Source organism: Sus scrofa, chromosome 12 (assembly GCF_000003025.6).
Source record: "Sus scrofa isolate TJ Tabasco breed Duroc chromosome 12, Sscrofa11.1, whole genome shotgun sequence".
NCBI classification, from domain to species: Eukaryota; Metazoa; Chordata; class Mammalia; order Artiodactyla; family Suidae; genus Sus; species Sus scrofa.
In genome coordinates, this window is record NC_010454.4 from 17,114,366 (window position 1) to 17,138,024 (window position 23,659).

Below are 23,659 nucleotides of genomic sequence, written 5' to 3' on the forward strand. Positions count from 1 at the left end.
CTGGTAGGTGTATTTTTTTCCTAACATAAAGGCTGACATTTTTATATACTCAAATTCTTCCTTTGTAACATCTCTGGCTTTTAAATGTAAAAACCATCCCTGACTTAGAGGCTGGATAAATACCTAACTCCACATCACCCCTTTCACCTGCCATCCCCCACCTTACTGATAAAAAGGCCCAGAGACGTTCAGCTTCTTTCTCAGGTCAATATCTACACAGGAATCTAGATCTGGGTGTTTCTGTGGTCACGGCTACTTATGTAACAGCAAAACTTCACCTGGGCTGTCCTCTAGCCTGTTGTCTCATAAACCAAAGTGAAGAGTGAAGTCTCTCCTGCCAGAAGAAGACAGCAAGGCAGTGCCTCAGCCCAGTCTTGACCTGGGATGAGGAGGTAGGTGCTACAGGTTTCCTCATCCTGCTTTGCAGCGAGTTGCTGTCACTCTCTGCACAATGTCTTTGAAGCAGTTTGTTCCACCCTCAAATTTTAAGGAGTCCCTGCATGAACTCCTGCTTTGGGGATAATTTTCTCTTATTCATAACTTTCCATTGGATAAGTCCCAGAAGCAGACTTGCCTGCTTTCACAAGAGAATTGGAGCAGTTTAGAATTGGAAAAGACACAGAAACACACAAAATAATAAAACAAGAAAATTGAAAAGATAATGGTAAGAGAAGGAAAGACTATCAGGACAATTGTACGACTGATCATCGCATTTAGCTCTGAGCTTCCTGGAAGTCAAGGCAAAAAGGGAAAGATGATAATTACATAACTCCCTTACCTGACAAAGAAAATTTACCAGTTTTTCAAAGAGGTTATCTTTCTTTATATATATATATATATATATATATATATATATATGTATTTATTTATTTATTTTGTCTTTTTAGGGCCGTACCCAAGGCATATGGAGGTTCCCAGGCTAGGGGTCGAATCGAAGCTGCAGCTGCCGACCTAGGCCTTAGCCACAGCAACACCAGATCTGAGCCATGTCTGCAACCTACACCACAGCTCACAGCAACGCCAGATCCTCAACCCACAGAGCAAGGCCAGGGATGAAACCTGAATCCTCATGGATACTAGTCAAGTTCGTAAACCACTGAGCCATGATGAGAACTCCATTCTGTACTGATTTTTACAAGAAATTCATCAAATGACTCAAGAGACATTAAGCAATAACAAGATCTGCAGCATACACAGAAATGTTTTCTCCATGTGGCTTTTTCTTCTTTTTATGGCCACATCTGCAGCATATGGAAGTGCCCAGGTTAGGGGTCAAATAGGAGTTGCAGCTGTAGGCCTACACTACAGCTGCAACACTGGATCCAAGCTGCATCTGTGACTGATGCCACAGCTTGAGGCAATGCCGGATCCTTAACCCACCCACTGTGGGGCCAGGGATTGAACCCGCATCCTCACAGACACTGTTGGGTTCTTAACCCACTGAGCCACAATGAGAACTCCCATATGTTTTTTCCTCGTTCCAATCCCACAAAAAAAGGCAAAAGCTTTTGCAGGATTTGGCAGGAGACATAAGGATATTTACAAAGCAGACCTGAATTACTGTTAGTGGTCAAATTAAGGCAATACCCTTTACAGAATGGTAGATTTACAAAAAGGAGAAGAAAGGGCAATGGATGGCATTATGAAAATGGAATCCTAAAACTTAATTTCTCAGCTGAGTAAATGTAAAGTATTGAGCCTCAGCTCTGGGCAGACACTGAAAATACCCATCAAGGAAAAAACGTTTTGGAGGCTCCGATTTTTGATCCAGAGGTCTCCTAATCCAGGGACATATTCCTGTGGTCAGGGTTTGATCTGGAGGAGAGGCTGGGGTGGGGTGAGGCTAGGAGTGGATCCACTTTGGTTTAATCCATTTCCCGGACAACCCCAAACGGTTCCAAACTCTCATCAGACCTTGTTCCGGTTCTGTTTGGGCTCAGATTTCTCAAGGTGCTCCAGATGGCCCAGCCCTCCCCCTCAGGAGCTCCCAGGCTGGCCCAGTGTCTTCAGGCCACCGTCACATCCCTGGGGACGCATAGGGTTGGGCCTGGCTTGGCCTCAGTAGGGTCAACAGGCTCAGTGCTGAGGCTTGGGGGCTGGTGGGAACTTAACATGGGTCGGCACCGGACACCATAGCAAGCTATTTCTTCAAGCCCAGGATGGTCAGCCTGAAAACTGACCCAGAAGCTCAAACTATTTACATTGTTCTTTTAAACAGTAGCTGCTGCCAAGCTTCTTTAAAATGATGGGATTTACACCAGATTTTTCAGAAACACAGATGCTGTGTACAGGGAAAGTGCCCAGAGGGTCTTGGAGTTATAGGCCTGTCCCAGAGGAGGATCTGCAGAGCCTGACACTTCAACTCAAGTTCTGCTGAGTCTCTGGCCCTGATCCAGGACAGGCAAACTATTCTAGGTACAGACTCACATTTTTTACTTCACATAAGTGTTCTACACACACACATACACTTTTTGAAATGAGACCTGAAACTTTGTCAGCAAATACAGCGGACTCACATCACAAAATACTTCAGTTCTCGGGAATGAGACGGCCGCCTACAGCGTGCCATTGCCATCTTGTGGCCATCTGGAATATTGCAGCCCAAGGCTTTCCAAGCCCTGCAGCTGTGTCCTGTCTGGGGCCTTCACCTCCCAGCTACCGTGACTTTGGCTCCATCTGCTGGAAGTCCACCAGACCACCCTCCCCCTCCTCCCCACACCATGCTCTGGTCATGACTCTGCATGTCCCTTCTCACCTTGGCAGCCACAGGGAGCCCCCTAGTTCTTACCTGGCAGCCTCGGCCCCAAATGAGCTCCTCTCTCTCACCGTGGAAGGTACCTGGGACCCCTGTGCTCTCCGCTGACCACACAGAGCAGCTGCTGAGGTCGGTGCCGCCTTAATCTCGGCCAGGCCCACACTCGCCCCTCTTACTCAGCTCCGCCTCCATGACTCACTGCAGTGGAGCCTGAGGCTCTGCAGGCGGTGTCACCCACCACCCTCTGCCTTCTCCATCCTATCCCATCCTGTCCTGTCGGGCCAAATGCCCAGGCAGTTCACAGCAGAGCCAGCAGGGACCTCCCTCTACCAGCTGTTAACTCTCAGTTCTCCCGTAAACAAACGCAGCTCCAGCCCAGCCCACGCCCCTCTGCTGCCCCGGCTGGGCCTGTTTTAGCTTTAGTTTGCTTTTGCTCTCAGATAGCTTCAGGGGCAGTTTCCCACTAGTCTCTCTCCGTCTGGGTGGGTCTCCAGAACTCTGTGTTGGGGACTGTCCTCTCAGAGACCCAGTGATGATCCCCTCAAAGGGTCTGTCCTGTTTTCTCTGATTTGTTGGTGCAACTGGCATTGTGAGTGACACTCTAAACACAGGTGATTCTCAGGGTGGTGACTCTGGATGGTGCAGGTGACCTCCTCAGGGTGGATGACCACACAGGTGACCCTCAGTGTGGGGGACCATCGATGGTGCAGGCTGCTCCCTCCTGCGTGTGGCCGACCTCTCCTCCTGCCCCCCCCCTTTTTTTTTTTTTTTTGTCTTTTTGTCTTTTGTTGTTGTTGCTATTTCTTGGGCCGCTCCCACGGCATATGGAGGTTCCCAGGCTAGGGGTTGAATCGGAGCTGTAGCCACCGGCCTACACCAGAGCCACAGCAATGCGGGATCCGAGCCACGTCTGCAACCTACACCACAGCTCACGGCAACGCCGGATCGTTAACCCACTGAACAAGGGCAGGGACCAAACCCACAACCTCATGGTTCCTAGTCAGATTCGTTAACCACTGCGCCACGACGGGAACTCCATCCTGCCCCTTTTTATTAGCTCATGTGTCTCCTTCCCCAGCCTGGGCCTTGGAGGCAGGATCTCTTAGCATAGGGTCTGGCGCTCAGAGGTGCCCCAGAAATGTTGGATGAATGAATAAAGGAAAAAAGGGAGGAACCAGCTTTTGAGGCTATAGTATGTTCTCTTTTTTTTTTTTTTTTTTTTTTTTTTTTTTTTTTTTTTTTTTTTTTTTTTTTTTTTTTTATGCAGCTATATTCCTATTGAATTCTTAGCCCCCTCCCAACCCCCTTCCGACCGCCGCCCTCCCCACTCCCCGCCATCGTACCCCTGACAGGCAACCACCGCAACTCATGTTCCTGTCTCGTTCCACTGCCCACCTCCTCTTTTCTAATTTATTTCTGCTCTTATCTTTGTTTCTGTATTCTCATTTCTTTTCTTGTATTCCCTTTTTTCCCTCCATGAACATAATTTATATGCTGCAGTCATTTAATTTTTTAAAATGAAATTATTTAAAATCAAGACTTTCTCCTAAGTACAATTTGTGGACATTGCCATATACTTTATGGCATTTGTTACCAAGGCATTTGGAAAAGCTATTTTGATTTCCAAACTGAATGAGCAATGACAAAGCATTTGTGGTCATGTTGGTGATAGGTACACAATGAAGTTCTGGTGTATTACACTGAGCTTAGAGAGTAGAAGCACTTTCGGCTTCTCTACATGAGTATTTTTCTTTATGGACTAAATAGACTATTAACATAATGTCTGAACTCTTAATAATAGATAAACTCTTTGTTTAATTCCTCATATTTGTTAATTTCCCTTTTCAATTACATGGACTTTCTATGTTCTTTTAGCTTTTACTTTAATCTACTGACACCTCCAGTCACAACTGTATTTCTATCAAACTTTTTTTCTGAATAGAAATGTTATTTTTCTTTCTTTTTTCTTTTCTTTTCCTTTCCTTCCTTCCTTCCTTCCTTTCTTCTTCCTTCCTTCCTTCCTTCCTTTCTTCTTTCTTTCTTTCTCCTTCCTTCCTTCCTTCCTTCCTTCCTTCCTTCCTTCCTTTCTTTCTTTCTTTCTTTCTTTCTTTCTTTCTTTCTTTCTTCCTTTCTTTCTTTCTTTCTTTCTTTCTTTCTTTCTTTCTTTCTTTCTTTCTTTCTTTCTTTCTTTTTCTCTTTCTTTGCTTTGTAGGCCCGCACCTGCAGCATATGGAAGTTACCTGGCTAGGGGTTGAATTGGAGCTGCAGCTGCCGGCCTACACCACAGCCACAGCAACATCGGATCTGAGCCAAGTCTGTGACCTACATCACAGCTCTGGGCAATGCCAGATCCTTAACCCACTGCGTGAGGCCAGGGACCAAACTGGCATCCTCATGGATACCAGTCGGGCTCGTTACAGCTGAGCCACAACGGGAATGCCTGTCCTGCCATTTTAAAGGCCTTCTGCATGGATCCCAAGTGCCTTCTTTTTTCCTTTTTTTTTTTTTTTAAATCATTTTCCCTGGAGATTAATGTGTTGATCTTTGTTGTCATGGTTCAGGTTTTCTTTGTTTCACACAATTTTTAAGGTTTTTCCACAGAATTTAAGGGGAAGCTGTTACTCAATCTCTGCCACTTCTCCACTTCTCCTTCCCCAATAAGCGCCAAGAAAAGCCACCTTTCTCTCTTAACCCTTCAGTCTCTGTGGACACTTGTCTGTGTCCAGCATGGTGCAGCTGTAACCTGAGGCCACCCTGCCCCTTCCCCCACTGAGCATTGGGTCACTGTCCTTGTTTCAGCCTTTGGACTCCTGTTCCCTGTGGATGGGGTGGCAGCCTGGGGATGAGGGGCAGGTTTCTCTCTGCTCAGCCCTGGCACTGCTCTGAGAACTGTGCCAAAAGGTGCCCAAACCCTCCAAGCCAACCTCTGATGAACTCAGACCTGACGGGGGTACAGTCTGGGCTGGCGGAGATGGTGGGTGTTTGCTGGGGTGAGACAGTGGCCTCAGGCTGGGAGGTGCTGATGGTGACGATTCCCCGCTGGCCGTGATGCCCCTGCTGGTCACTGCCTCACAGTCCTCTCAGTGATGCAGAACTGGCCGTGTGGGGTTTGGTTTTTCTTTTTTTTTCTTTCTTTTTTTTTTTTTTTTTTTTTTTTTTGTCTTTTTAGGGCTACACTTGCAGCATATGGAGGTTCCTAGGCCAGGGGTCTAAGCAGAGCTGTAGCTGCCAGCCGACGCCACAGGCACAGCGACACCAGATCTGAGCCTTATCTGCGACCTACATTGCAGCTCACAGCAACGCTGGATCCTTAACCCACTGAGTGAGGCCAGGTATTGAACCTGTGTCCTCATGGATGCTAGTGAGATTTGTTTCCAATGAGCCACAACAGGAACTCCGAGTTCGGTTTTTCATTTTTCAAAATACTCTGTCGTATGAAAACAGGGTGCCCACAGGACACTCGTACCACTGAGGCTGGGGTTGCGAGTGCCGGTGGGAAACATCCACCACCTTGGAAACCCTCCCCCTGGGGGTCCCTCTGTCCCCGAAGCCTCCCAGAGGGGTCCACTTCAAGCCAGTACCCCAGCCAGCTGCCCCAGAACCCCTTCTAGAAGAAGACAGACATCTGTAAAGAGGAGCATAGCAAACTGTGCAGGAAGGTAAATATGGCCCTGGCCCAGCCCTGTGGCCCTAAGACTAGGTGGCGTTGAGACCCAGAGAGGCAGCCAGGCCTCCCCTGGGCAGGAACCTTCGGGCCCCAAAGATGGAAAAGGCCAGCAGGTGGCCCTGAGGTTCCACGAGGAGAAAAGCTCAGCATTTCAGGTGAGGCACCAACATGGACCAAATGCCACGGACGGACTATGAGACACCCTCCCTCCTAGACACCAGGGCCCCAGCCGAGAGGGAATAATAAGATCTGGAGTGCGGAGGTCCCTGCTGGGGCTCCCGGCTGAAAGGGATACATTGGCTTGGGCTTCTGTAAAGCTTTCCCTGCCCACCAGGAGGCTCCCTGCCCTGAAAACGGCCCAGTCTGGAAGGCCCAACCCAAGAGCAGAGTCTTGGTCCTCTGCTCCCCAAACCCCTCTTCTCCCTTCTCTGTTCCCCTCCCTGGTGCTGGGTGGGAGGGCTGTTACTGTGTCTCCCCAAATTTGCAGGCTGAAATCCCAACTCCCAGGACCTCCAGACAGAACTATAATTTGGAAGAGGGTCTTACAGAGGTCATTAAGTTAAAATGAGCTCATTAGGGTGAGCCCTGCTCCAATATAACTGGAGTCCTTGTAAGAAGGGGAGATTAGGACATAGTGACACCCTGAGAAAGACCATGTGAGGACATGGGGAGAAGGCAGCATCTATGAGCCAGTAAGAGAAGCCTCAGAAGAAACCAACCTTGATTTGACCTTGGGCTTCTGGCCTCCAGAACCATGAGGAATCACACTTCTGCTGCATAAGCCACCCAGCCTGTGGTATTTTGTACACCAACCCTGGGAAACTCATACAATGGTGGACCCCGGTCGAGGCCAACCCCAGCTCCCTCCAGCTCCTGCCTTCGGAAGCTCATTTTCTCCACCTTTAGGAGACCCAAAGATATCCTGAGCGCCCACTTGACCCTGGAAGAATCACCCATTTCCCCAGAACAGGGACCTAAATAAATGTCGAACAAATGCCAGACGTACTCACCTGCAGACTGGTTGTGTCATGTCCAAAACACAAGGCAGCTGGGGAGCCCCTCTGGACACCCCACTTTGAGAACTCCCGGGTTATGGAGCTACAACCCTGTAATCTCTGATGGGGGGGGGGGGGTCTGGAGTGCGCAAGGTAAGAAACAGTGTTTCCTCTTCCAGGGCAGGGGGCTCTTGGCCTGGTGGTGACGCCAATAAAGAACTGAACACAACCCGACTGCCTTCGCGGAAGAGGTCGGGGAGCGGACTGCGCCATGGGGGCAGCAGCAGAGCCCCTCGCCCGCCTCCCCGCCCGCACGCCCTCTCCTCGCGCCCCAGCCGCTGCTGCTCGCACAGCGGCCTCCCATTGCGCCTCCGCAACACCTACCTTCCCGCCTCCCGGCTGGTGTTTCAGGTTTTCGGTGGAGCCGATCTTGGACCTGACGTTCTTCAGGTCTGGCATGGGCCCGGGGGCAGTCTGCAGGCGGCTCTTGGCTGCAGACGGCGACTTGGGTGGAGTGCGGACCACTGCCACTTTCTTGGGCTCCCGGGTGGGCGGGGTTGGCAAGGATGGCGTGCGGGAGCGGCTGCCCGGGGTGCCTGGGGAGCCGGGGCTGCTGTAGCCACTGCGATCTCCAGACTTCCCAGATTCACCTGGAAAGTTAGAGAAGGACTATCTGTCTCAGGTCCTTTCCCAGACTCAGGGCTGGATCAGCCAGGCGGGAACAAGGTTGGAAGCTCTGTCAAATCACCAGGAGGCGGCCCTTGATCCCATTTCTAGGGAAATGTCTCCTCTGCGCAGCCTTGCTGCTCTGGGACGGAGAAATTCCGCTTCCTGGGAAGCAACAGAGTGGTTGATCCCAGAGGGGGATCAACCCTGCTCCATGGCCCTGGGGTCAGGAGAACCTCCAACTAGCTGTGTGGTTTCAGACAAGTCACTTCCCCTCTCTAAGCTCTGGGAATACAACTTGAAGGTGGAACTAACTGTAATGGTGAGCGAGGCCAGGTGGGGATACATGGTCTTTGCCAGGAATAAGGGTGATGCAGTGACTGGCTGCCCACCACCCTCTGGGCTCTTTAACCACAGAGTGAATTCTAAGCTGTTCAGCAAGTTCAAGTGCCCTTTTCCCTCAGACCCCTGCTGGACCTCCCAAATCCTCTGTGGTACCTGGGCTCCAGGACAGAATGCCTGTTTTGTGTCCCTCTGTCCCTGGCTTTCTAAACAAGCCATGCCGCTTCATGCTGCCTGCCCACCCCAAGGACACCTCCCCGCCCCCACACACCAATGCACGACAAATAGCAATGCACCTTTCCAGACACAACATGGGCACCAACCTTCAAAGAAGGCGCTGGACCCCCTCTCTGCCAGCAGACCCAGCCCCGGGCTCCCTGACAGCACCTCTTTCTCCTCTCCTCATCCCCATCTCCCTTCAATAGCTTGCTCCCCCGTCTGCCTCTTGAATCTGTATTTCCACAACTGTGGCCCAGGCAGCCCTGCATCAGAATCTCTGGAGCTGTCGCACAAGAGTGGGGGCCTGTAAAGATGCAGATTCCCAGGGCCCCATTTAGACCCCAGAGGGTGGGGTCCTCCAACACTGGTGCTTCCCCCCGCCCAGGGATTCCTGAGCAGAGTCTGGGCTGGAGACTCTGCCCAGGACGGTCCAGGTCCCCTCTCGCTCTGAGTTTGGTGGCTGGCTCCCAGCTTTCCACAGTGACGCCCCTGCTCCAGGGACCATCCCTACTGAACAGGGAACTGCCTGGCCCCGAGCTGGAGAAGGACGGCTCTTTGTTGGAAGCAGCGAAAGGCTAAGTTCTTGTCAAAAGGGAGAATGAGCGCACGGTTTTTAGAGTTTGAATCTCCATGTCTTTTGGAAATCCTTCAAGGTGTAAAGCTCTGTGGCAACAGGCCTGGGGAAGCTTTCAGGCTCAGCACCTCCGCCACTGTCACCCAAGCACACAGGCGGCCGGTGGACCCGGCGGTGGCTTCCAATCTGTGCTGCACCACTGAATTGCAGAGCGACCTTGGGTGAAGTCACGCAGCCTCCCTAAGCCTGCCCTCATCTGAAAAGGAGGGCAGCGGACCCCTCAGGCTGGGTTTTACAGACCGGATGTAGGAACGGGGTAGTGCCCAGTGCCATGGTGCATGTGTCATAGATGCCAGTGGGGATGTCACACCTAACCTGGCTAGAACAGTCCAAACCTCCAGCGCCCACAAGCAGCAGGAGACACTCACTCCCCTGCCCCACCCACAGCCCTCGGCTGAAGTGAGTGAGAGCACGCAGGGTTAGAAAGGCCCATCCACACAAACCACACAAAAAGAGGAGCAGGAATTCTCGCTGTTCCAACCTCAGGCTCCATGCGTGAGACCTATGTTTCAGAAGCAGATCCTCCCGGCTCTAAAAAATCTAAGCCAACCAACAGCCACAGGAGCAAAAAGGGGTGAGCCCCCCTGGGCGAAGCAGGCTCAGAATTACCTCTCTCAGTTATTGCCCCTGCAGGGGGTGGTTTTTTCTGCACTTGCTTGGTCACTTAAAAAGAAAAATCCACAGAAGGCCTTGTTATCATCAAGCTTAAACAGGTCTTAATGAGCTCTTCACGCAGCAGGCACCCCACCCTGCTCCGGGGGGTCATCCACAGAGAAGAGGTGCAGTTGGGTTCAGGGACCTGGGGCCCTATCTGGGGTCTGGCAGGAAACAAGGCCAAGGGGCCTACAGGTGAGACCCATCCCCCCAAGAGCAGGTAAGATTTACAGAGAAACATGTTTCTTTTTTTTTTTTTTTTTTTTTTTAATTTTTTTTTTATTTTATTTATTTATTTTTTTGTCTTTTTGTCTTTTGTTGTTGTTGTTGTTGCTATCTCTTGGGCCGCTTCCGTGGCATATGGAGGTTCTCAGGCTAGGGGTTGAATCGGAGCTGTAGCCACCGGCCTACGCCAGAGCCACAGCAACGCGGGATCCGAACCGCGTCTGCGACCTACACCACAGCTCACGGCAACGCCGGATCGTTAACCCACTGAGCAAGGGCAGGGACCGAACCCGCGACCTCATGGTTCCTAGTCGGATTCGTTAACCACTGCGCCACGACGGGAACTCCCTGGAGAAACATGTTTCTTGTCTCTTGTTAGGACTCCAGTTGTATGAGTGAAAAAGAGCAGGATCAGACTCATATGTAAAATCCAGTCATCCCCCTGTGAGTTACCCCTGTGTCATATGTATTCTATACATGAGGGAAAACACCAGGGGAGAAAACCAACTGATGGGTCTTAATGAGTGGCCGAGCATGCAGGGCCCACTCTACAGCAAACTCACGAAACACCATGGCAAAGACACGCAGCAGACAAGGGCTTCGAGCAGCCACCCCAGGGTCAAGGAGCAGCAGAGGCAGGGTGGCACCAGCTCAGGCCCACACACAGCCCACACAAGACCCGCAGGCCCCTGGGCACTGCCCCAGAGCCAATGCAGGCCAGACACTTCCCGCGTCACGCATGGTCTAAACCCAGTTGGCTGGGACAGTCACCGGGGCAGTGGGACAGGGGCGCTCAGCCTGGATGTCCCCAGTAGAAGCAAAATGGCTCACTTGAAGCCTTGCCTCAAAGACGTGTAGGTTTTATTCACAGCAGCCAGGGGAACAGGCGCAGTGAGACTGCTCAGCAAAGACCCTCAGACAGCCCTAACATCCCAGCAAGTGAGCAGGGGCTGCACCCTGTGTGAGGTCACCCCTAGTGACCTAGGCCTCATCTAGGGGCTGAAACACCTCTCATCTCTCCTGGATAGGGGTTGGAGAAGCTCAGTGAAGGCCTTTTCCCATCAGTTATTAGTCTTGTGGCTGCATTTTCCTCAGGTTCAAAGTGCTCTTAGACTTAGTTACACAAACTTTCAGAGCCTTGATTTCCTCAAGGTAAAAAGTGGGGATTCAGGAGTTCCCACTTTGGCACAACAGGATTGGTAGCATCTCTGCAGCACCAGGATACAGGTTCAATCCCCAGCCCAGCACAGTGGTTTAAAGGATCTGGTGTTGCCACAGCAGTGTGGGTCGCAACTGTGGCTTGGATCTGATCCATGGCCCAGGAACTCCATATGCCATGGGTGGCAAGAAAGAAAGAGAGAAAGAGAGAAAGAGAAAGAAAGAAAGAAAGAAAGAAAGAAAGAAAGAAAAGAAAGAAAGAAGGAAGGAAGGAAGGAAGGAAGGAAGGAAGGAAGGAAGGAAGGAAGGAAGGAAGGATTCGATATCTAGCTCCGAAAATCAAAAGAATTAGAAAACAAAAGTTCGGTGCTTAGTAAACCACAGGTGACGTTCAGCGACCAGGGATTAACCATGAGAGCCTCCAGAGGTAGAATCGTCTACAGCCAGCTCTTCCCCTGACTCGGATGCCAGAGAACACCCTTCTTACCAGAGCCCGGCGGGGTCTTCGGGGAGGGCGTGGTTTTTGCTGGAATCCGGGTGGCATTGGCCGGGCCTTTCTGGCCTGGAGGGGCGGCTCCCCGGGGTGTGGCGATCTTGCTTCCAGGTTTACCATCCGCCCCCTGTAAACCGAAGCACGGTAGAGTGGTTTTTACCATTGGGAAAGGTTCCTGCCACCCAGCGTCAGTGCCAGCCCCATTCTACCACCTCGACTCAAAACGAGGCTAAGATGGGGTGACCCTGTGTCAGCCAGATGCAGCAAATGCCCTCTGCAATCACAAGGGTTTGCTGGGCACACAAATCCACACCGGCCACCAGGTGCCCTGACTGCCGTTTCCTCCTGGAGGAACAGTGCACAGGAGTTACCTGCACAGGCTGAGCGAATGTACTGAATAAAAAGTCAGCAGAGGTTACAGTGATGATCAAGTTCATCACCCGCCCAGTGTCGGCGGGCAGATCTGCAGACCCTCCCTGTGTGGGCAGCACCCTCTGACTCCCCTGAGGGATTTATCTGACTGGTGGTGGTTAGTTTCGGAGGCACAACTGAACCTGACTGAGGTTGCTAACCGAGCTTGGTCCTAATCTTCTGTTCTCTTCCAAATGCGCCTTTAAGGGGTCAGTAACCCCTTAGGAGCGCTAAGAGCCCTTGGCTAAGAACACCAGCTTCGATGAGCACATGGGCCGAAGGTGGAGCACAGGTGCACAAGCACGGTCAGCTGACCGGGGGGCAGGTGTGGGGTCTGGTGACCTTGACACATACACAAACTCAAAAAAGAAACTGACATTAACCAAGGACCACAAGATGGTTCAGGAAGGAGTGACCCAGTGGGAGAGGCGTGGCTGCAGAGGGATGCTGTCCAACCCAAAGGAGGGCAGTCAGGAAGCACTCCCATTACCAAAGTCAGGACCCCCAACAGAGCGGTGATTTTTCAAACCAGGGACCCCTCCGGTGCCTCGGGATGCTGCTAAGAGGGGTTGAGGGGTGCCCAGAAGATGGCGCTGTGCCTCCTCGTCCCCTTTCAACCAGAATTTTAACTACACGAACCTTCTAGGTAAGAATGTATCCAAAGAAAGGTCTTTGTGGCTAGGAAAGCATACATTTGAAAACCACAGGAGAGCAGCCTGGTTCTTCCCAAAAGTGGTTTCCTTACCTTGACTTTCATCTCCTTTGCTCCAGAACCGCCAGTTCGGGGTGTGACAGAAGAGACGCGTTTAGGAGAGGAAGATGGCTCTGGGCACACGGCAGGGCTGGAGGGTTTGATCAAAGGGTCTGAGCTACCAGGAGTGGGGCGTTTGGGGCTAAGGCAAGGCCTATTTTTCAGGGTTTTAGCGGAGGAAGGTGTGGATGTCTTAAACATAAACATAAATAAAATCAAAATAAAAGTCAGCACATGGGGAAAAGAACAAACTGAAAAAGGACAGACAGTAACTAAAAACAAATAAGGCAGGCAGTGATTTAAAGCCGTGATCTCCAGACTGTTTGGACCACGTACCCTTATCGGTTCCTCTCATCAGGAAGAACAGAAAGTGACCGTGCATTTGCGTATTTGTTTTTCGTCAGCTGACACACACTCTATGATGCTAACAGATGGTGTACGTTACACAAATGAGAGATGACAGCACTTTAAAAAGAGGTGGAAAGTGGAGAGAGGTCCTAGTGTGTTCTTCCTCCAGCTCCCTAGAGCCACTCAGGCCCCCCACTTGGGAGGCCGCTGGTTGAAAGGTGTCTCGCACCCACAGAGTCGATGGAGACGGCCCAAAGTACATGACGCTCGGGATGTTTTTCTCAAGAAAACACCTCCAATGTGTCATGGATCAGAAGTGCCCCACATTCTGCTTAATTCCAGGTGGGGAGCTCATGCTGGCCCGCTCACTGCTGGCCCCCTTCCACCCCCGAGAGAATTGTCCTTGCTAAAATCAAGACTGTGCCTGCCTCAGGTCTTGGAAGATCCTTCCTGACATTGCTTAGATCACACACACGCACACACACACACACACACACACACACACACACACACACACAGGCACACACTCATGCTTTCTGATTAAAGTCTCAAAACTAAGCACTGTCTGGTGAATCTTAATCTGGCCAGTGGACACGATCCACCTGAAGAAATGGTCTGGGGAGGGTGGCAGCCAATGGGACAGGTGTCTGTGAGCCGCACCACCTCACAGAGATGAGCGCACGTGATGGATGGTGGTAGCACCCGTGCTCTGTCCTGAGTACCTCTGGGGTGGGGGGGGTCCTTTTTTTTTTTTTTTTTTTTTGTCTTTTTTTGCTATTTCTTGGGCCGCTCCCGCGGCATATGGAAGTTCCCAGGCTAGGGGTCTAATCGGAGCTGTGGCCACCGGCCTACGCCAGAGCCATAGCAACGCAGGATCTGAGCCACGACTGCAACCTATACCACAGCTCACGGCAATGCCGGATCGTTAACCCACTGAGCAAGGGCAGGGATCGAACCCGCAACCTCATGGTTCCTAGTCGGATTCGTTAACCACTGCGCCACGACGGGAACTCCTCTCTGGGGGGGGGTCTTTGACCAGGACTTGTAGTCCTGGTGGTGGAGAAGGGTCTGGGAGGGGGAGTGCCTGCACCTTCAGGAATAAAACTGAGAGGCCAAGTCCAGAGGTGTTCCAGGGAGAGAGTCAGAGCTACAGAGCAGGGTCCTGATCAGAGACTTCATTGGGCTTCTCTGGTTTGTTTCTTCATCGCCCCTCCCTTCCCGGACTCACTCAGAGGTGGCTGAGGGCCTCTCTGCAGCCAGCCTTGGGGAGGAGGAGGGATGGAGCACAGGTGTGAGGGGAGGGATGCAGACTGAGGCCCTGGGACTGCTGACAAGAAAAGCTCAGCGTGGGTAGGGGCAACCCCTCCTTCCCCAGTTGCAGAAGGTCCCCCAGTGGCAGTGCTCCCTACCCAGCCAAGTGGCCAAGGTTCCTGAGCAATCTGACCCCTTGCTGTGAGGCTATGAGTACCCCCTCCAGGGCAGGGACACCTTACAAGTGGATGAATGAACGGGATGCATAAGGCCAGAATTCTCAGAACTGGGCATCCTGATTGGCAAGCAGCCATTGCTGCCTCCCTGGTCCCTGAAAGACCCTCAGCTGTCCTGCTAGGGTCCTGTGATGGCCGCCCCGGACTTCCTCTATGGGCAGGCCCTTCAGGGAGTGACCCTCAACACACGTGACCAAAGTCTTAGAGCCTCATTCTGCATCTGGGGACTCCATCAGGCCTCCAGGACTGATTAAGACCCAGGCATTTCAGGCAGCATTGATATGGGGCATCTTAGGTGTCATGAAGGAAAACAGGTCTTCCTCCAGGAAGAGATTTTTCTGGAAAAACACTCTCATGCAATTACGGGAGCTTCTTCCAAGATGCACAGTTATTGAGGAGAGTAAGGTGCAGCTGAAAGGGAGCATGAGAAGCACGGCATGGCTTTGGGTTAGTTTTGGTGGAGAGCAGGATGCTTCATTTTCTGTTTCTGTGTGGGGGGGGGGTTCTGAGGACCAGCTGGCAGGATTTTAGGACAGCATCTGCAGCACCACGGCCCACATTTCCAGCATGTAGGGTGTGTGTCAGGCTTCCTTCCTCCAGCCTGGGTCATCACCCACCTCCGAGCTCAGCAGCAACCAAGCCGGTCTTCTCAGAGCCTGCTTGTCTCTTCAGAATCCCGTGCTTCTGCTGTTTCCACTCCTCAGACTGCCTTTTCTCACCTCATCTCACCAACCCTCCTTCATGTCTCCTCCTCGGCCTGCCTTCCAGGTCCTATCTTTTAGGGCTTTAGCTTCTGCCTAAGGTTGGAGATCCCTTGCCTGCTCAACACTCCCTCAGCCTCATTAAGTAAACAGTATTTTCTAGACAGTGCTTAAATATACCTGTGTGCATGTGTATATATAGATACATATTTGCCAGCCTAGACCTGTGGTGGGAAGTATAAAGCGTGTAAAATTCAAACTTTATTGCAGAAAATTCAAATATACCTTCATTTACCATGAATGCCTTAATTAATTAATTTTTTTTGCTTTTTAGGGCCCCACCCCCAGCCTATGGACATTCCCAGGCTAGGGGTCGAACTGGAGCTACAGCTGCCGGCCTACACCACAGCCACAGCAACACAGGATCCAAGCCATGTCTTCGACCTACACCACAGCTCCTGGCAACACCAGATCCTTAACCCACTGAGTGAGGCCAGGGATCGAACCCGCAACCTCATGGTTCCTAGTCGGATTGGTTTCTGCCGTGCCACAACGGGAACTCCACTGAATGCCTTGATTTAAACTATGCTAATGCAACTGTAATTAGGAACATTAATTAATTCATTAATCTGCTGACTGCCCTTCCTGGGCATAAGTATCAATGGATAAATGCTGGAATTTTAAGTTTGCATAAAAACACAAAGCATCTTTTTTTTTTTTTTTTTTTTTTTTTTGTCTTTTTGCTGTTTCTTGGGCCGCTCCTGTGGCATATGGAGGTTCCCAGGCTAGGGGTCGAATCAGAGCTGTAGCTGCCAGCCTACACCAGAGCCACAGTAACACAGGATCCAAGCTGCGTCTGCAACCTACACCACAGCTCACGGCAATGCTAGATCCTTAACCCACTGAGCAAGGCCAGGGATCGAACCCGCAACCTCATGGTTCCTAGTCGGATTCGTTAACCACTGCGCCATGACAGGAACTCCAAAAACACAAAGCACTTTGAATGACAGTTGTACTTCAGTGACAAATGCTCCCCACATGTTCTATGTAAAGATTAATTCAGATACAAGGCACTGCTTCTTGATAAACTTGATGGTGGCAGAGAGGTTTCATGGTTTTGTCAGCTTACCTTAGTTTTTTTGTCATCGGGTCCAGTGCCGTCTTTGCCTTTACTGACCATGCGAGCTGATAAAATATAAAACGAGAATGTATGTTACAGCCATTAGAATAGTTCATGGAAAGTGGATGCAGTGAAGCTGATTTGTTGGGTTCTGTACAGCTGGGCCAGTGGAAACCCAGTTGATTTTCTTTCCCCTCAAATCCGTTAGGTCTCTCGTGGTTAGTATCAACACGGCACTCTGGGGTCATTGCTTGGAGCACCCTGACAAGAGGGGACACAGGCTGGCCGAGGGCGGGGTCATGCAGAGGGGAAGCGGAGGGAGTTGTTCCCGGCACATGTTGACACAGAGGCGGTCAGGGAAGGCAGACAGCACAGGCCCACCTCTCACAGGCTCCCTCCCTGTCTCTGCAGGGGTTAGGATCCCCCAGTTGGGGGCCAACCCCACTCCAAGGAGGAACATTAGGAAGCCCCAGGGCCGTGGATGGGGCAGCGCAGCCAGGTTCCGGTCCCCTGCAGGACCCCCTGCTCGGACGGCCACCCAAGGGCCAGGGGGAGTGGGCTGTTTTCCCAGAGCCTTCCCCTCACTAATGACCAGCCCCAGCTGGCTCTCTGACAAGCCCACCCCACCCCCAACCCTAAAGGGTCTTCTCATCACTTACATGCCCTGCTAAGGTGACTAATGATTGCCATTTCCCCAAATGAGCTGCAAACTAGTTACCATCAAACATCCTAGAGATAACCTCTGGATTTTAGGACCAAACCATTGACATTTTTGTGTATGGAAAGCCACACTCCTTGGACAAACTAATCGTCTTGTCTACCAGCATCTCCTCTAACTCACTCTTTCCTTCTGCTGTTGTTCGTTATTGAAAAGAGATAGGTTTTTTGTCTTTGACTTTGATATCATATTTCCCCTGCCCCAAGGACAATGGGGCTGCTTGCAGAATCTCACTGGTTACTGGACACCAGATTTCTAGAGTGACCAAGGCTGATGATCTAGCCCAGAGGTTTTCTTTTTCTTTTGTGTGTGTGTGTGTGTGTGTGTGTGTGTGTGTGTGTGTCTTTTTGCCTTTTCTAGGGCCACTCCCTTGGCATATGGAGGTTCCTAGGCTAGGGGTCTAATCAGAGCTGTAGCCACTGGCCTACACCACAGCAATAGTGATGCCAGATCCGAGCCGAGTCTGCGACCTATACCACAGCTCACAGCAACGCCGGATCCTTAACCCACTGAGCAAGGTCAGGGATCAAACTCGCAACCTCATGGTTCCTAGTGGGATTCATTAACCACTGAGCCACGACAGGAACTCCCATAGCCCAGAGGTTTTCAGACTTTATTTTGCAGCGGAATGATTGGGAAAGATTCCTAAAATACAGATTCCTAAAATACACCCTGAGACAGTAAGCCTAAGGTGGGGCCCAGGAACCTGTATTTCAGTAAAAGCCCCAGGTGGACCTGGTTCACCTCCTTTGCCCAGTAACCATCATCATTGATGGTACAAAAGCATCTCTAGGTCAGTCGGAAATGCATACTGTGTTTCCTTCTCAGAGGGTCATAAAGTACATTTGAATAGCAACGGCTGTGATGAATCCTGATGCAGCACACCCTGTTTAACTTTGCTTCACCTTTTTTCCAAATTAACGGACCATGGAACTCTTTTTTTATCCCTGGACATACCTATCAACATCCAGTGGACCAGTATTCAATAAAATGGCATTTCAGGAAACACTTGTAATCTGTCAAATCACAGTTACATTATTTTGGAATTTAGGATATTTTAAAATAGGACTTTTTTTTCTGTCTTAAATTTTAAATACAGGTTCCTTCATAACATTTCAGTTTTTGTGACAAGTAGAATCTAACCAACGTTTAACAGATGTCTTCTGTTGAAAGTTAAATTTTCTGGGGGGCATGAATTTCTGGGGGCTCTGAAAATAATTCTAAAATGTTACAGGAGCTAAATGTTTGAATGCATCCAACTAGTGGCTATGAGGCCTCCTCTGGGATATGTAAACTGACCCCTCTCTTTGACAGGACACTGAGGCCTTGATACTTGGGAGCCTCCCCTGCCACCTCTTCAGCTCCTGAAGGGCTGTTCCTGTCATGCTTTCCAGGGCCCAAGAGGTGACCAGGCTGAGACCCCTGCACAGGGACTGCCCAGGTTCTGCTGAGGGAGACGGAGGTGCTTTGGACAAGGAAGATTCTGTTTCTACTCACTGTCTCTCCTGCCACAAGGCAGGGTGGGCTGGGGGTGGGGGTTGGTGGGCCAGATGCTCAGCTGAGCCAAAGGCTCAGGTGGCTCTGGCCCGCCTCCAAATGCTTGTGTGTGTCGCCTGCCACCAGTGACGAGCAGCAAAAGATGGGCAGGTGCCCTCCGAGTCTCTGGGCTTGGAGGGCAGACTTAGGACTTGTGGTGGGCACTGTGGTGTACAGGGAAGTGCCTCTCAAAGCACATCTACCTAGATTCTGAACCTGGCTCTACTGACCTAGTACTCAGTGACCTTCAGCAAGGTACTCTACCTCTCGGAGCCTCAGTTTCCTCGTCTGCATATCGGGGCTAATTATGCCCACTTGGGAGGGTTGGGAGGGTCTCAGATAGTGAATCTGAGGCAAATAACAAGCCCCCCAAAGTGGGAGCAGCTGCTGTCCTCTCTGCAGAGTGCAGCTCCCCAACCTCCGGTGGGCTGGTGGACCCTTGTCCATAAACCAAGACGCCAGAGAAGTGAACGGGACAGAAGCACCAGGTGGGGTGTTGGTGACATGCAAACTGGCGGGCAAGCGTGAGAGGAGCAACCAGAGCCTGGAGGGCAGGAGGAGGCTGGGAAGGTGAGCAGAGGCTTAGGTGGCCAATTTAGTGGCTGTCCTGGGGTGGGGGTGGGGGCTCTGGAAGCGTGGCAGGAGCCGAGGAGGGGCCGAAGCTCAGTGGCAGTGCCTGCAGCCTGGGTGGCATAGGAGGTCGCCAGACAGGAGCAAAGGAGCTCAAGACACAGACCTTTGAGCTGAGGAACCCGGCTGACGGGCTTCCCCGGCAGACCAGCTGCAGGCTGCTTTTCAGATGCTTCTAGAAGGTCAGTCTTTTTTGTGTCCTCGCCCTCAGAGGGGCCCAGGGGCTCTCGTTCCTCTCCTGGGGCCCCGGGAAGTGCAGCCCCCTCCAAATCCACCTGTGGATGCCCCTGGTCCTTCTGCACATTGGCTTTGATTTCCACGTGGAACATGAACTCGGGGGGCCCATCATGCCTTTCCGCTGGGGGCCCCTCGCCGGGCCCATCGGGCTCTGAGACCTGGGTCTCTGCGGAAGCTTTGAAGAGGAAATCGACAGGGAGGGGGATGGCACCCTCAGCTGGGAAACTGGAGATGCCAGGGGCTTCTCTGGAAACTGCCTGCGGGGGTGGCCCGCCTTGGTCTGGGGGGCTCTGCAGACCTGGGGAGACGAGGGAGGGAGGCGAGTCCTGGGGCGAGGACTCATCAATGTCTCGGTCTTCATCCACCTCCTGGCTCCCCAGCCTCTCTTTGCCCCGCTTCCCCTTCAGAGGGAGCCCCTCCTGGGTCACGGCTCCCAAAAGCTGGTGCTCCAGCAGCTCAGAGCCATGGCGGCTGCCCTCTGTGTCCTCAGGTTCTGTCCCCAGAGGCTGATATGTGGCCTCTCGGGGGCCTTCAGGCAGGATGGGAGCCCTGGGCATGTTGGAAACGTGCTGGCCGGTCAGACCCGGGGTCCCCGGGTCCATGGCCTCACCTCCACGGTGCCCCGGCTCCCTGGGGAAGCTTTCCTGGACAACCTTGGCACTCTCAGGCTCCATCTGGAGATATTCAGGGGAGATGGGCTTCAGAAAGGCCAGACCCTCCTGGGCCCGCTCCCCTGGTTTTGGTCCCCACTCCGGGTGGGGCTCCTGAGGGCCTCCTGGTGGAGGAGGCGGTTGGCTGAGATGAAGCTGGGAAAGGCGGGAGATCGCCAAGACGGCTGCTTCTGGCTGCTTCTCCCCCAGAGGCAGCTTGGAGACCCCAGAAGCTTCTTGGCCGTGTCCAGTCTGGACCTGAGGGCTAAGCTCATCGGCCTGGGGCCTCTCAGGTGCTTCCCTCTGTTGGCCTGGAACGCTCCCCTCCTCTGGGTTTGAAGAGGCAGCGGTGGCAAAAGGTTAGCATGAGCGTGTTACGTGTTTAAGAGAGGGAACACACTTTTGAAAGAAGAAAAGTACATTTAAATGGCATCTCAAGCCCACCTACCCAAGAAAAAGGAGCCCAGGCTCTGGGCTCATCCTTGTTGCTTTTCTTTGCTCAGCATGAAAGCTGTCTTGGTCTATTGGCCACCAACTTGCTAGGTGACCCTGGGTGAGCACCTCCCACTTGGGGCCTCAGTTTTCTCATCTATAAAAGGGGGGAGCTCGGACCCAGTGACCTCCAAGGCCCCGTCTTGGGCTGGCATTATCCCTCTGCCTATGGTGGGTCTGGTTGAGCTCTGAGCACGCCACGTACCCTGGGCTGCTTCGTCCTTACTCCTCTAGCCACACAAGTGTGCCCTCTTCTCCAGGGATGTGAGCCTCCTGAAGACTGCGGCTTGAGCTGGGATGTGGCCAGAGTGCACTGAGAATCTCCTTCCTTCTTACTCTCTCTCGCTTCCTCTTTTCTGCTGAATGAAACCTGCAGGTGCCTACAAACCCAGCCTGGCAGATTTGGAAAACCCAAAATGTATCCTCATCAGAGACTTTACTAACAGACCAGTCATCTGACCCCTATAAACAGAACATGGCTCAGGTTTATCCAGGCCGTGGATTATGGACCTCCTTCTGCAGAAGGTGAGGCAGCCGCCGTGGCAGTACAGGGCTCTGCACAACAAAGATGTAGCTGACCCACGGGGTCCGCAGCTTCGCCCCATCACGCAACGTGCTGTGTGCCAACCCGGCGGTGGAAGGACACTTTACATTTTCTGCTTCATTCATGTACATTCATGAGAATTCCTCCTGAAATATCTGACTGTGAATCAAGCACAGGCGACTTAGGCCCTTTGGTTCTCCTAATAAACGTCCTGCATTTTTTAAAACTCCCAACCCTTCGAATATCCTACCAAGTTCCAGAGGACAACTCCACAGCTCCTCTCTAAACAAAGCCTGAAACCCCAAAAGATTCGGGGGCTTGGAAGAGAAAGAGACTGGATGAGGGGGGAGGAGGGAGGTGGGAGAACGCAGGTGTCCACACACAAGGGTAACACGTGCTGGTCCCTCTCGCCCCAACCCAGTCGGAGTCTGTGTAGTTGTCCCCTGGCCCCCGACCGAGAGGCCCGGGCCCCCTCACCTCCCATCCCTGTGCCGGGGCCTCGAGCTCACAGTCTCACTCATCTCATGTTCCTAGAATGGCCACAGAGTCTGCCACACGGCTGGGGATCAAAAAATGAAGGCGTTTCAGGAAAACATGCTGCTTTCTGCCTTCCTCTCTGAGGCACCTCGCTGAGGCGCTTTCTCAGTCTCGGAAGAACAGCCCAAACACCAGAGATGCAGGAAACAAGCTTGGCAAGAGGCAGCCTGAGCAGGTGCCTCAGAGCCACGACTTCTCAACCAACTGCTCAACAGTCCTTACACCCCTCTGACAGGCAGGTAGTTCTTCAGAACCTTCCGAAAAAGCTTTCCTCCCAGAGCTTTCTAGATATTGCTCTCGATGGGGGCTGTCACTGCACTCTGATATATGGCAAGACTTTATTTTTTATTTTTGTCTTTTTAGGGCCGCACCCATGGCATATGGAGGTTCCCAGGCTAGGGGTCCAATCGGAGCTGTAGCCACCAGCCTACACCACAGCCACAGCAACACCAGATCCTTAACCCACTGAGCGAAGCCAGGGATTGAACCTGCATCCTTGTGGTTATTAGATTCGTTTCTGCTGAGCCACGAGGGGAACTCCATACTGCAAGACTTTAAAAGACCCTCATTAAAGAAGAGGCAAAGGCCCAAACATAACAGTGAACATACCTTGAGAAGTTATCAAAATGTGACTGTACTGTGTGTATGAGTGTGTGTGTGTCTGTTTGAGAGGGTGGGGAACCTGACATGATGCTATTATGCCGCTGGAGGAAGGAGCCAGGCCAGGAGAATATTCTATTCAGCTCCCTGAATACTGCAAAGTGCTTAGTAAATATTAAAACATAGCCATCACCAGGGTAGGGTCCCAGGTAAATAATATCTGGGCAAACACATTTCAATGTCCTCAGGAGTGCAGCTACACTGTGCCCCTCAGCCTCCTCAGGAGGTCTGGTCCTGGTGACACTCAAGGAAGATCCAGCCCGGGCGTGAGTGAAGCTAAGGTGGGTAGGGGCTTCCCACATCTCACGCTCAGCCCACTGCAGCTCCATCCTGAAACATCTGTTTTGTCTTAGTGCCTCCTGGACATAGGCTGCTAGAGGTTTTCCTTCTGCAGCAGGAAAGCAAGAAGAGACCTAATCTCTGTGCTTTGGTGTACGCAGCTCTGCCTAAATCTGCTTGTTTTAGAACAAAAGAGACTGCAGACCTGCGGCAGATAGAATGTGTTTATGAATCACCTTTCACAAGGTTCCACTGGAGTGGGCTGGGCCTGGCCGTTTGGATCAGCAGCCCCAATCAAGACGTTAAATATTGGCCTTGGGAACAGAGGTAGAAATCTCTGTGTGGGAGTTCCTGTCATGGCTCAGTGGTTAACGAATCCGACTAGGAACCATGAGGTTGCGGGTTCGATCCCTGGCCTTGCTCAGTGGGTTAAGGATCTGGGCGTTGCCATGAGCTGTGGTGTAGGTCACAGACATGGCTCGGATCCCACGTTGCTGTGGCTCTGGCGTAGGCCAGTGGCTATAGCTCCGATTAAACCCCTAGCCTGGGAACCTCCATATGCCGCGGGAGCGGCCCAAGAAATGGCAAAAAAAAAAAAAAAAAAAAAATCTCTGTGCTTTCTGAGATTTGGTGCCAATTTTCCATTGCATATATTACTTAGTGTTCATCTTTACCTCTACATGATTCTAAGCCAGTGTCAGGAAAATTAAAAATTCAGTTAGCACAAAATTAAGTTCTTAGCAAAGTTGC

General features: G+C 51.8%; 1 protein-coding gene across 26 annotated transcripts in view; it reads right to left on the bottom strand.

The window, feature by feature from the left end:
• MAPT (microtubule associated protein tau) overlaps positions 1-23,659 on the bottom strand; it is a 113,225-nt gene that overhangs the window by 16,107 nt on the left and 73,459 nt on the right. For 6 of the 26 annotated variants that reach the window (XM_021066819.1, XM_021066820.1, XM_021066821.1 and 3 more), the window contains 3 exons: positions 16,636-16,691; positions 11,803-11,935; positions 7,802-8,067 (listed from right to left, as the gene is read on the bottom strand). In XM_021066819.1, coding sequence (XP_020922478.1) covers positions 7,802-8,067; positions 11,803-11,935; positions 16,636-16,691 — 455 coding nt within the window. Of the gene's footprint in view, positions 1-7,801; positions 8,068-9,887; positions 9,942-11,802; positions 11,936-12,964; positions 13,163-16,635; positions 16,692-19,616; positions 19,923-23,659 lie in introns of all 26 variants that reach the window. The other 20 variants (XM_021066814.1, XM_021066811.1, XM_021066812.1 and 17 more) reach the window with 9 other exon arrangements.